The sequence below is a fragment of the Thalassophryne amazonica genome, chromosome 19 (genome assembly GCF_902500255.1).
Source record: "Thalassophryne amazonica chromosome 19, fThaAma1.1, whole genome shotgun sequence".
NCBI classification, from domain to species: Eukaryota; Metazoa; Chordata; class Actinopteri; order Batrachoidiformes; family Batrachoididae; genus Thalassophryne; species Thalassophryne amazonica.
In genome coordinates, this window is record NC_047121.1 from 2665039 (window position 1) to 2678519 (window position 13481).

The window sequence follows — 13481 nt, forward strand, 5'->3', positions numbered from 1 at the left end:
CAAAGTTTACTGTCGGCAGCATATTTTTCATCACCTACTGCCATTTTCATTTTCATTTCTCCCTAAGTGACTGCTTGTTTCTAGGCTTCTAATTGTCCTCTTTTTCCTTGGTTTGATTTTTACCCATTTTGTGGCTTCATGTACTGTAACAGTTACGTCTTGCTTGGTTTCCCTGCATCCTCTTTTATCACAAATTACCTCTATGTTGAGTGTTCCCTCCTCTTCACATTTGATGCTAATGGCTTCGCCTAATATGTAATCCCCCAGCTTTCCCTGTATTCCTATGTTCTTGTAGGCTTTTGATTTAATGTATACCAAATTATATGTTTTTCCTGTGTTTAGAATGCCTTGTTTAGCTGCTATTGCGGCCATGGCCACGGCACAGTCCGTTGTATGTTTTGGATGTCTATTTTCTCCCATACTGACCACCAGTAGTATTGCCAATCCCTTGAATAATTCCTTAATCATTGCTCTGATGACTGTTGAGATGTGCTACTAGATGTGCTACTGAGTGAGCCGTCACTAGATGAGCTGTCACTAGGGATGTGTGGTGTATCTGTGCTTTGTCTGGGTTGTACTTCCTGCGGTTCTTCTGTCGGTAAATCTACTGAGTTGCTGTCCGAGTCTGATGTCTCCTGTGGCCTGTCTATCTGTCGGTCTGTATTTCTGTCTGTCTGTTGGCCTGCGTCTCCAGTTGTTTCTGAGTCTGCATCTGAGTCTGTCACTGCTCTATCTGGCAGGGATCCACTACTCTCTGAAGCTGTGCGTCGTCTTTGTTCAATCAGTCTCTGTGAGCGCCTTGGCCGGTGTTCGTCTGGCTGCAGGGAGGCGTGGCCTTCCCTCGGTGCTTCTTCTGGCTGCAGGGAGGCGTGGCCGTCCCTCGGTGCTGCTGTAGGGTCTCTGGCTTCTCTTGCTTCCCCCCTTGGCCCGGCGGCTCTGCCAAGACGAGCTTGCCGAGGCCGCAGGGGCGCTGGGCCACCAACCCTACAGCAGTGGTTTAAATGAAACCAAGTGTCCTTACCGTCTACTTTGACTGCTGTACGTGAGGCAAGAATAACTTTAAAAGGACCTTCTCGGCGGGGCCTGTCCCACTTCTTTTTGAACACCTTGACGTAAACCAGATCACCAGGCTGGATGCTCTGATTTTCGAGTGGAATCTCTGCTTCTCTGTCTTCTGTAGCACCTTTGACCTGCAAAAAGATAGTTTTGTGTATTTGGGTTAACTGTCTCAGATAATTATGCCATTCGACTTGTAGCTGCTCCAGCGATGGTCCTTCGTAGGGTCCTCTCAGGTATGGAATAGGCATCGGCCGACCTGTAAGAGCTTCAAATGGTGTCAAATGGGTTAGTCGGTTAGTTTGTGAGCGCATTGACAATAAAGCAAGCGGCAACGCATCCAGCCAGGTTAGTTTGCCATTGCTGTCTGCTATGATTTTTGCTAGTTTGTTCTTTAAAATGCCATTAGCCCGTTCCACCGCCCCATTTGATTGAGGGTGATAAACACACCCAAACTTCTGTTTGATACCCAATTGTTTGAATGTTTCTTGCGTAACCTTGGCTACAAAAGCCCTACCGTTGTCAGATGAGATAGTATCTGGAATGCCAAATCTTGGAAAGACATCTCGGCACAAGAATTTGGCTACCGTTTTATGGTCTTGATTTGCAGAGGCTACTGCCTCAATCCATCGGCTGAATCTGCATATCACTACCAAAACATATCTCATTCGTTTAACTCGGTTTTCAGCTCCCATGTCTATGAAATCCATCATAAGATGTCTGAATGGCCCATCAGGGACCGGAATGTGGGCTAAAGGGGCTGTGAATGATTTCCGGACATTGTACTGTGCACATACCTCACACTCATTCAACAAACGGTCCACTGTAGCTGCCATATATGGTGACCACCAGACAGCTTTTAGTTTGTTCATAATTTGGACTTGCGAACAATGATCGGGTCCGTGGGCCCAAATGATTGCATGTCGTAATAAATTGGTGGGTAACACAAAATGTCCATGACTACTGCGCCACAGCTTGTCTGCTGGCCCCTGACTGCGTGTCTCAATAGCGCCTCGTTTAACCCACATTCGTTTTTCTTCTCCACTGGCCCTACTTTGAGCCACTATCAGTGCGTCAAGTGAAACCAGTGGGGCACAATCTTGGATGGTTAGCAGGGGAAACATATTTTCTCCTTGTGCTCCTTTGTGAGCTGCGTCATCTGCTAGGTTGTTACCTTGAGCTATGATGTTATTATTCTTTTGATGACCTGCACATTTAATGATGGCTACCTCAGACGGTAATTGGAGAGCTTGTAACAGTTGGGAAATCGCTTCTCCATGAGTGACAGGGGTGCCATCTGCTCTCAGGAATCCCCTTTGTTTCCAAATGTTTGCATGTACATGACATACGCCATAAGCGTAGGCTGAGTCTGTGTAGATATTAACACGTTGATCTTTAGCTATCTGGCAAGCCATAGTTAAGGCTTTGATTTCTGCCAGTTGGGCGGAACAAGGCTGATCAATTCCTTGGGACTCCAGTAATTCAAAGGTCTCGCCATCCGTGTTTAGTTTAACTATCCCCATACCCGCATGCAATCCCGCGGCATCCCGAAAGCATGAGCCGTCCACGAACAGGGTTAGATCTGCATCTATGGCGTGATTATACAAATGTTCTCTGGCTCTCAAAAATTTCTCTGTCTCTGCCACACAGTTATGTGGAGTACCATCTAACGGTGTGGTCAATTTGGTGGCGGGATTCACCGTGTGACAACGTTGTATTGTTATTTCTGGAGCGGACAACACAACTTCATATCCAGTGCGTCTAGCTTGTGTTAAGACAAAACGTTGACTGGTTAGCAGGGCATGTAACTGATGCGACGTGTACAACGTTACTGCATGTCCCATGATTATGGATGATGCTTTTTGAAATGCAAAGGCAGCTGCTGCTAGACCCTGATAGCATGGTGGCAATCCTGTTTCAATGTTGTCAAGCTTTGTACTATAATAGGCCAATGGTTGTTTTCCTTCATTTGTTTCCTGCATTAGTACAGCACAAGCATAACCAGCTTTTTCAGTAACATACAAATGGAAAGGTTTCCCATAATCTGGGTTACCTAACGCAGGAGCAGATTGCATGTCTGTTTTTAGGGCCTCAAAAGCTCCCGTTGCCTGATCTGTCCAGACGAGGAGAGCTGCATTGCTTGTTTGCCCCACTGCTCTAATCATGGCACGCAAAGGTGCAGTTTTTATAGCATAATCACAAATCCACGGCCGACTGTACCCTGCCATCCCAAGGAATGAAAGCATCTGTCCCACTGTTTGGGGTTTGGGAGCCTTGATTATAGCCTCCACTTGGCTTGGGGCTATACATCGCGTGGTCCCACACAACTGTCTTCCCAAGTATTCTACTTGTTGTTTGCAGAACTGCAATTTGTCCTTACTGACTTTATGACCTCCATCTGCCAATGCATGCAATACAATTAATGAATCTTTTTCACACTGTTCTTGAGTCTCTGATGCAATAAGGAGATCATCCATATATTGCACCAATGTACTGGGTATGTCAAGGTGTTGTAAATCTTCAGCCAGGACTTTGTTAAAGATGGCTGGGGACAGGTTCAGTCCCTGAGGTAGCCGTGTATACGTTAGCTGTTGTCCCAGAAATGTGAATGCAAACAAATGTTGTGAGTCTGGGTGCACAGGCACACTGAAATAGGCTGAACACAGATCGATTACTGTGTACCATTTTGCTCCAGCAGGGATGCTTGATAGTATAGTATGCGGATCAGGTACTATAGGTGCATCCATTTCTATTATTGCATTGATAGGACGCAGATCATGTACCAGCCGATACTCTTTGGTATTGTTTTTAGGGATAGGATAGATAGGAGTATTGCATGGGCTTGCAGTTTTTATTAAAACTCCAGCTGCCATTAGTCCCTTAATTACTGGTTTTATGCCTTCAATAGCCTGAGGTTTTAATGGATACTGCCTTTGGTGAGGCAGTTTTGCTCCCGGTTTTACTTTTATTTTTACTGGTAAGGCTGTTTTTACTAGTCCTACATCCGTTTTGCTTTTGGACCACACCACTGGTGGTATTTGCTCTAACAATTTCTCTTGTTGGGCCGATAACACCATCTGTCCCTCTGGTCTAGGATTGAGCTCCACTTTTTGAGCTATAGCCTCATCATTTACTTTTAAATTAATTCGTATAAACTGCTGGTCTTTTGACAGATGTACTTGTGGACTTTCCATGTTTTGCCATTCTTCAACTTCTGAGGCTGTCTTTACCATTGGACCTAGGTCATGGGATTCGTACTTTTCTGAGACTAAAAGGGTCACATGAGGCGTGGCATTCGGCACTTGATACCATTGTTGTTCAGCCGAAGTTAGCTTGACAGAAGCTGCGGCCCCTTGGGGGCCTAAATAAATTTCTGTGGTGGTTATGTGAAACAGCCGTTGATTCATCAATACATCCCAGCAGCATGCATAGTCAGTTTGTTCTTGTTTGGCATCGAACATCAGAGTGACATGTAAAGGTAAACTAGGTGTATATACTGCTGCATAGTGTTGTTCTGCCCAGGGCTTCCATTTTTCCCATTCCAGTTGAAGATTTGAATTTTCTGGTTGTAACTTCAGCCAGTATACCATGGGTTGCACAGGTCGGACCTTGTTTTCCATGTCCATAAGCACCATAATGTTGGCGAGTGCTTCGTCAGGAAAGTGTATTTGCAGTCCTTGATGGGTACACATTATCTGGGTTTGTAGCTTACATAAAATGTCTCTTCCCAGCAAATTCACAGGTGTATTTTGTGAGTATAACAGGGGTGCTTCAATTGTTTTTCCTGCAATCGTTACAGGAAGTGGGCGTGTAAAAGGTATTATTTGAGGTTTCCCAGAGAAGCCGATGGTCTTAATTACAGACCCAGAGAGGGGGAGATGAGCGCCCATTTTCCCTATGCAAGAGTATGTTGCCCCTGTATCCACCATGAAAGGGAAATCTCTGTTTTGTATATTAACGGTGACGGTTGGCTCTTCCTTAGGTATCATCGAAATAGCCAATGCCACCGTTTCCCCCTCTGTCTTCTCTAGGCCTCCCTATTGCCAATAGGCAGAGGGTCCAACCCAAGGTCGGGCCGGACAATTTCTCATTCGATGTCCAGGTTGTCCACAGCTCCAACACTCATTAGAGGGTTGATCCCCTATTGGGGGTGTTGATCCCATAGGCGGTCCCGCTTGACTGTTCCTGGGAGCTGAGTTCTGGAATCTGCTTCCAAATGAAGGTTGGCGAGATCCTCTTCGCCACCCTCCTCTTTGACCTTGAAAGTTCCGTGACTCTCCTCTCCACCCATGACTGTAGGTGGGTCCATTTCCGGGTGTGCCAGTGCTATGGTAGTGATAGTGATGCTCCACTGGTGCTGAGACTTCTCCTGTAGGAGTGCTTCCTGCTGCTCCTTGGGGGCTCTGTGTGGCTGTTACCACAGGTGCCTGTATGGTGGCAGCAGTGTTTGCCGTAGGGCCTAGGCTTGCCGGCTCAGAAGGAACAGGGGTCATCATTGGTGCCTGGGTCTTTGTTTTTTCTTTCTTGACTTTGGTTAGCTCTCCCAACTGCATCTGCACCAATTTTTTCGTCAGGGATTTTGCTGCATCTTCTTCTTTTTGTTTTTCTTTCTTGTAGATTTCAAGATGGTGACAAATATGCTCAGAGTATAAAGCCCAATTCATTTTTGATAGTCCCACGACTCCATCTAGGGCTTTCTGAACCTCATCTGGTAGAGCCTTTTTTACAGTTATTTTAAACAGGATTTCAGTTGCTGGAGAATGGTTCCATGCATTTCCTGTTTCCTCCGCCCATCTCTTCTGGAATCGGTGCAGGAACTTCTTTGGGCACTCTTCAGGTGTCCACTCCTCATCATCCAGTTTAGAGGGATCCAAGACCTCAGGGTACTTTCTTCTCAGTCCTTCCCACATGGAGTTTCTATAGCGATTAAAGGGGACTTCATCATGTTGATTAGTGCCCATCATTTGTGTTAGTCCAACCTTTCCTGCTAATTCTTCAGTGTCATGTTTTCCCATGGCATGCATTAGCAAGGCTTTTATGTCACCTAAAGACAAGGTTACCCCTGCAGTGCCCTCTTCTAAGGCAGTTATCCATCTCCCAGCTCCTTGGGTGATGTCTGGCAGCCTGTTGGCCAGCCCCACCATGTCTGTCCAGCTCCATGGGGTATACACATGATGACCATTTCTAACCACCAATGGGCATATGAGGTCTTCGTCCTCCTCTTCTTCTGTGGGGGCTCCATACTGTCTTCCAGATCGAGTGCGACTGACTGGTTCCAGGCAGTCCATCCAGTTGGTTATATTCTGTTCTAAAGTCGCTATGTCTTTGGCTACACATTGTTGTCTTTGCCTGAGTCGGGCCTCTTTTGCACTCTCAATGATGATCTCACCAGAAATCTTTCGGGTGGGTGGCTCTATAATGTGATTCCCTTGATTGGGCGTCAATTGTTGTAATATTCTTTTTTCCTCGGCGTCCCTATGTCTTTGTATTCTTTCCTTCGCTAGCCGAAGTTGCTCAGCTAGTTCTTCATTATCTCTTCTGGCCAGATCCAGTGTGTCACAGAAGCTCTTGTGCCACTCTTCGGAGCCTCTATAGCCTGTGAAGGTCCAGTCGGCTGACTTATGGTGGGAGGGGACGGTTTTCAGTGGACCTCGATGTGCAGGCGGAGCCTTCAGGTCTCTCTCTTTATCCTCGTCTGCCTCCGTGTCACTGTTATTTGTGGCCCCCCCTGCTGGTCGTGGTGAGCGACCACTTACTTTCGGACTTGGAGACCTTGTATGATCCATTTGACAGACTGAGGACCTGTCTCCTTGTGGTTCTCGAGCTTTTAGTGTCAGTGTGAATTTGCCCTCCACATCCATGCCTTGGTCCTCTTCACGAGTTCCTAATACAAATTGTCCAGCTGTCTTTCCCATATCATGACGTTTATATGGGGGTGGCTCTGCTTCCCAGCTCGGTGCACTGGCTTTAGTCTCTTTGGATCTTTCCTCTGTCATTTTTTCTCTTTTCTGCTGTAGCCTCTGTGCTTCCTGCTTGAACAAGGCCAAAACTTCTTTTTCTTCAGTGCGTTTTTTGTTGTTATTTACGTTCTTCTGCTGATCTTTAATTTCTTTTTTCTGTATTTCTACTGCAACTGCTTCACACATCACCGGATCAAATGATCCCTCCAAAGGCCATTGCCTGCCCCCATGTGACTTTTTGTGCCACTTTCTCATACATTGGTTGGCCTTAGTGCGTTTTCCTGGATATTTTCTTAGTACTAAGTCTAGTGGGGTACTTTCCCGACCTTGACCTTGAGAGTTACCCATGTAACCCTGACAAACGCTATGTGAGGTGTTTCTATGGTGTTCTGGTAGTCCCTCAGGGGCTGTCCTGATCCAGACCAATAACTTGCTGGCTGTAACACCTGTTTTGTATTTTAAACCCTTAAAAGGATTAAATTTCCAACTGTTATGCCCGTCTTCTTTTTCTTTAACTAAATACGAAAATTTACCTGTTTCCCACCGAACCTTCCTTGGGACCACAGTCAGAGTCAACCTAGGAAACAGTTCTTCACCTGGATCGGTTGGCAGTGTTATTAAATGATTTAATGGTATGCTAAGTTCTTTATTAGGATCAGCACAAAGCAGCTCCAGCCACGGGGTTAAACCCTGATGCCACAGACGTCTTATCAGCAGCTCCCAATTAATTAGAGGGAATTGTTCTTTCTTTTGCTTCAGATTGATTACCTTAGTAATCTGCCATAATTTCTGATTGATCTCTTGTTCGTCCTGCCAGTGTTCTGCTCCTACCCTGTCAAAATAGGTCCTTTCCAGCCAAAAATGTGTCCTGATTCCCTGGGTTTCGATGTCTCCGTCAGTCAAGTAATGTTCTGGGAGTATTATTTCATCATCACTTAAGTCTCCCATCAAAGACTGTCCCAAGCATTGATCAGTCTGTCAGCTTTTCACTATAATCTAAGCTTTAACTCTTTTGATTTATAACCAACTTTATTTCTTTACTCCTCTTACAACCCTAACACTTCCTAATGTCTTTGCTCCCGACTTTCTATTTTCCTTCTAATTTTTTAACTTTCTGCTTCTCGTCTTTTTCTGCTATGTTTGTTTATTAGTTTTCTTTCTTTGAAATAATATCTACCTTCTCTGTATTTACATAGCACTCTTCTCCTGTCTTTTTATTCACTGTCTCTGTTTCACACTTTCCTCTCTGCCTGTCATGCACCTCCCAAGTCCTCCTGTTGGGTCTAAACACCTCCTCCTTATACCTACTCTTCACATTAATCTTGTATGTCAGCCAGCCTGCAAGCCCTCACAGTTTTGCCTGCAACTCTCCACTCTCCCACACACCAATCTTCAAAAGCTTTATACACAAAAATTATTAAAAACAACTTTCTATATATCTCTATCTAGTCTTCTGCCACCCTTTACTCCGCGGCTTTAAACAACCTTTTTAATCACTTAACACCAATGTGTTCTGTTTAAATATGTATCTCTTCTTCACGTTAGACAGCTTCTCCGGCGCTGCCAGCAACTTCATATATTATTTTTTTCAAGCCCTCTTTGAGCGTACAATATTTCATTTACTTCTACGCCTTACCGCGCCTCGCGTGCGTATCCTGTGCTTAATATATTTTTTCACAAGCTCTTCTCTGAGCATACAATATTTCATTTATTTCTACGCCTTACCGCGCCTCGCGTGCGTATCCTGTGCCTTTCTGCACTTTCTTCTACTTTTTTTTTTCACTTACTGAGCTCCTCGTGAGCTTAATGTGCCTTTGCACTGAAAATACTCTCTTTTTCTTTTCTTATAAAAAAAACTCATATTACTGTGTACTTAATTACTTATTCTTCTCCCACGCCCCACAAGCATGTATTTGGTGCCTTACTGCACTATTTTCTGCTTCATTAATTCTCATGTATTCTGCACTAACTCTTCATTCATTTTTTAATTTTTTTATAGTTTTTTCTCTTTTCTTAAAAAATGACGTCCTTTATTGAGCTCTTTTACTTACTGTCAGCTGTGCTACTTTGCACTTTTCTCTTTAAATCTCTTTATCACGTACGGTATTTCTACTGCGCCCCCTCAGGCGCTTATCTTGTGCATCCTCTGCACGTATTCTCTGTTAAACTCTTTTTCTCACTTATTTCACTTCAGTCTCTGTTAAACTCTTTAAATAACCTTGTATTACCTTGTATCTATTTGTCAGTATACTCCCCTAAATTAACCCCTACAGCGCATGCTATCAGCCGGCACATTAGTAATGAATTTCAACACCAATTATTCCCCAAGCATCCAGGTTAATTCTCCACGCACTCTTTTCTGCACCAGAGTTCATGAACATTCCTGACCTTTCACTCACACAGACATTCTTTTTCCCGGGAACACACACACCTTCTGAGCATTTTATCTACAAGGCCTGATAATTTTCAATCTTATCTTTTTTTAGTCTCTTATCAATTTTCTTAGTCCAGGTTCTTTTGGGTAAGAGGCAATTAAAAAATATCACCTGTCAACTTGGGCGGAAATCCCGACTCACTCCTCCAGATCGTGCAGAAGTTATAAAAGGTTTCTGCTTACCTTTTAGTCGTGATCACTGTTATTTACGGTCTGGAGGGATGAGCTGGACCGCCCCAGGCTGCCGGAATGCCCCTGGACCCTCCTGAAGCTGGCTCGCCAAGTTCTGTCGTGGCTCGTCTTTAGTCTTCTCGGGATGTCGTCTTTTAGATAACACAAACTAATTGCAAGTGATATGCTAGAAAAGGACACAACACTTTAGAATAATTCAGCCTTAAGCAAGATAAAATGCACAGAGTTTTTAAGTTTATTTAAGCCTTCGACACAGAGCTTAGACAAACTGAGTCCTCTAGAGAGACTGAATAAGTGACAACCGCGCTCATCTATTTATTGGAGACCCGCGGGCATCGCTCCTCCTTCGACTTTTTTATTTATTTCATTCCCAAGACATGGTTTTCTATTGGAAGCGTCCTCTAGTGAACCCTAAGCAGGTGTTAGGCCATTATTTCAATGTGACAAACGCTCCCATTAAAACGTGAAGGATTTACAACTGATTTTTTTAAAAGACCTTCAGCCACAGGTGCAGCTGGCCTGAGGCCCCCCCCGCACGTGGCCTCAGCCGCAGGTGCAGCTGGCCCGAGGCCCCTGCACGTGGCCTGCGGGAAAGCACCTAAAAGGCCTTGGAAAGCCCCTGACAGACTAAATGACTAATAGAGCCCTTTTTTTGGGTTGAACACCTGCTAGTTCAACCAGAGGACATACAGTTCGGATCAGGACACTTGATAGTTCATCATAGTTCAAATAAGGACCTAAAAATTCTTCTACACTTTCAACTCTCAGTATGCTGCGATGTTTATGGATCTACTGACAGAAAGTTTGCAGACCCACTGACTGACTCACTGACTCGCTGATGGACTGACTCACTGACTGATCAGTGCACTGACTCACTGAATGACTGGGTCATTGACTGAATCTGAATAACTGACGTACTGAGTGTCTGATTCATTCACTCTGTCTGACTAACTGACAGACTCAGTGACTTATTGACTGACTGGTGCATTCACTGAATGAACGACTAACCGATCAACTGGCTGACTCACTGATCATTGACTTACTCGCTGATAGACTCACTGATGGACTCACTAACTGACTGACTCACAGACGGACCCACTCACTGACTGACTAACTGATGGATTCAGTCACTCACAAACTGACTGACTCCGTGATGCCATGTCGTGCTTATCACAGAGAAAAATAAATGTAATTTCCCTGAAGGTCTAACTGGATGCCATTCTGTGTCCTCTACAGGTACATTCACTCCAAAGAAAAACCCTTCAAGTGTCAGGAGTGTGGGAAGGGATTCTGTCAGTCAAGGACTCTGGCGGTACACAAAACATTGCACATGCAGGTGAAGGATCTGAAGCCAGCAAAGATCAAGTGATGGATTCCACCAGCAGAGAAGAGCCACACGCTGGGACCACATGACCAAAGACTTTGTCCTCCGCCAGGGGACGCGTGACGCCCTGACTCAACAATGAACTACTTCGCCAGCAGGTTCACAGCTGCAGTCCAACCCAAAGGAGGGCTTTGAGATGATGCTGTGTGGATCTGTGGGAAAGAACCAGAAGATCAGGATGCAGAGACACGACACGTTTTATAATCACATTAGACTGATCAAAGCCATTTAAGATGTTTTCTATGATATTCCTCCACAGATAACACTATAGCTACATGTATGTTTGCACTTTAACTTGATTATTGATTATTGACATGTACCACTGGATTTCTAAAACGTATTTTCAAATCAAATAATCATTTCTAAATAAAATAGTTTACCGCTGCAGCCGGTTGTCCGAGTGATGTAATTATAACGTCCAGTCTGACCCAAAAACATCATTTGTGAAGGAAAAATAATCATCTGCTGAGGAAGTGTCAAATCTCTGGTCTCCTAAAAAATATTAACATTACTGAAGGATTATATAGTACATTCAGGACCATATGTATTTGGACAGTGACTGCTCTGTTTCCTCTGTACTGTAACTATCCAATTGAGTGAAACAATCCAGACATTGTGTTTCTTCTTTAAATAGCAAAAATATCACATTAGGCATATTTATTCCCCCTGATATGAAATACTGGGAGATATAGCGACCAGTATGTCCGTCCATCCATTTTCGCTTGTTAGCATGATATCTCAGGAACCACTTGATCAATTTCTTTCATGTTACGCATAAAGGTGTACTTGGGTGATTCCCAACACTTTGTATTACTGAGTTGTGAGGCTTTGTGGGGGAGGGGGGCCTGTACTGTACAGTAAATGTCTCTGGAGGAGGCATTTATGGAGGAGAGTGGCTGTCCAATGAGGACACTAGTGAGGGAAGTCACCAAAACACCGAGACAGCTCTGAAGGAGTTACAGGCTTTAGTATGTGGAAGGAACAAAGGAATATGTTGTTTAAATGATTTTCAAAGGTTGCCATACTTGGCTGACAGCCAAAGGGGCTCATGCAAACATGCAAACTCCACACAGAAAGGCCATAGATGGGAATCAATCCCATGACAGCACCGTGGATTAGAAGGTTGTGGGTTCTGTGTGCAGTTCTCCCCGTTTGTGTGAGTTCCCTCTGGGTGCTCCAGCTTCTAACCACATCCAAAGACATACAGCTTAGGTGGACTGGAAAGTTTATAATTATCCATGTCTCCCTTCTGAAAGAGATCTTGATCTCAACGGGACTAACCTGGTTAAATAAAGGTTAAATTAGCATGGCTAAAGGTCAGTTCACAAATTTGATCTGGTGTTATTGGTGCATAAACAAAAAGAAAAGAAAAAAACACTTCTGTAAGAAGTAAAAGTGTCAAATTCACTGTTGAATAAATATAATGTGGAATGAGACTGTGCAAAAACAGGTGAATGGGGTACAGATGTAGAGTACCTTTCAGTGCAGGAATGATCAATCTGTACTTTGTCATAGGAGGAGACAGGGCAAGTGGGGGTTTCTGCTGTTATTTATTAGTCTAGCTGCAGATGGAAAGAAGCTGTTTTTGTGTCTGGAGGTTTTGGTGGACCTCACCCGTCTTCCAGAGGGGAGGGTGACAAACAATTTGTGTCCTGGGTGAGAGAGATCGGCCGCTATCTTCCCTGCTCGCCCCGTGGCCCTGGAGGTGTTCAAGTCCTGTAGGGATGGCAGACTGCAGTCGATCACCTTCTCTAATGTGTGGATGATACACTGCAGCCTGCTCCTGCCCTTAGCAGTGGCATCAGTGTACCAGACAGTGATGGAGGAGGAGATGATGGACTCAATGATGGCAGTGTATAAGTTCACCATCATTATCTTTGGCAGGTTGAACGTCCTCTGCTGCCGTAGAAGGTACATCCTCTGTTGTGCTCTCTTGATGACAGAGCTGCCGTTCAGCTCCCACTTCAGGTCCTGGATGATGGTGATCCCCAGGTAACGGTAGGACTCCACAATGGTGACTGGGAAGTCACACAGGGTGATGGGGTTGGCCAAGACTGGGTTCTTTCTGAAGTCAACAACCATCTCCACTGTCTTGAGGCCAGTGAGCTCCAGACTGTACTGTTTCAACCAGGACACCAGGTGATTAATCTGGGCGAAGACGACGAAGAAGAGGAGGAGAACGTTTCCACAAACAGCGGGAGAAGAAGAAAACTAGAAGGGTGGAGAGTAGGGACTTTGAATGTTAGTAGTATGACTGGTAATGGGAGAGAGCTGGCTGATATGATGGAGAGGAGAAAGGTAGACATATTGTGTGTGCAAGAGACCAAGTGGAAGGGAAGTAAGAGCAGGAGCATCGGTGGTGGGTACAAGTTGTACCATGGTGAGGACAGGAAGAGAAAAGTGTTGGGGTCATTTTAAAGGAAGAGTATGTTAAAAGTGTGTTGGAGGTTAAGCG

General features: G+C 44.7%; 1 protein-coding gene across 1 annotated transcript in view; it reads left to right on the forward strand.

Annotated features, from left to right (window-relative positions):
* Positions 1-11413, forward strand: part of osr1 (odd-skipped related transcription factor 1) — a 43544-nt gene extending 32131 nt beyond the window's left edge. The window contains exon 3 of the mRNA XM_034159825.1: positions 10879-11413. Within this exon, the coding sequence (XP_034015716.1) occupies positions 10879-11011 (133 nt within the window). The 3' untranslated portion in view covers positions 11012-11413. The remainder of the gene's footprint in view (positions 1-10878) is intronic.
* The last annotated feature ends 2068 nt before the right edge of the window (positions 11414-13481 follow it).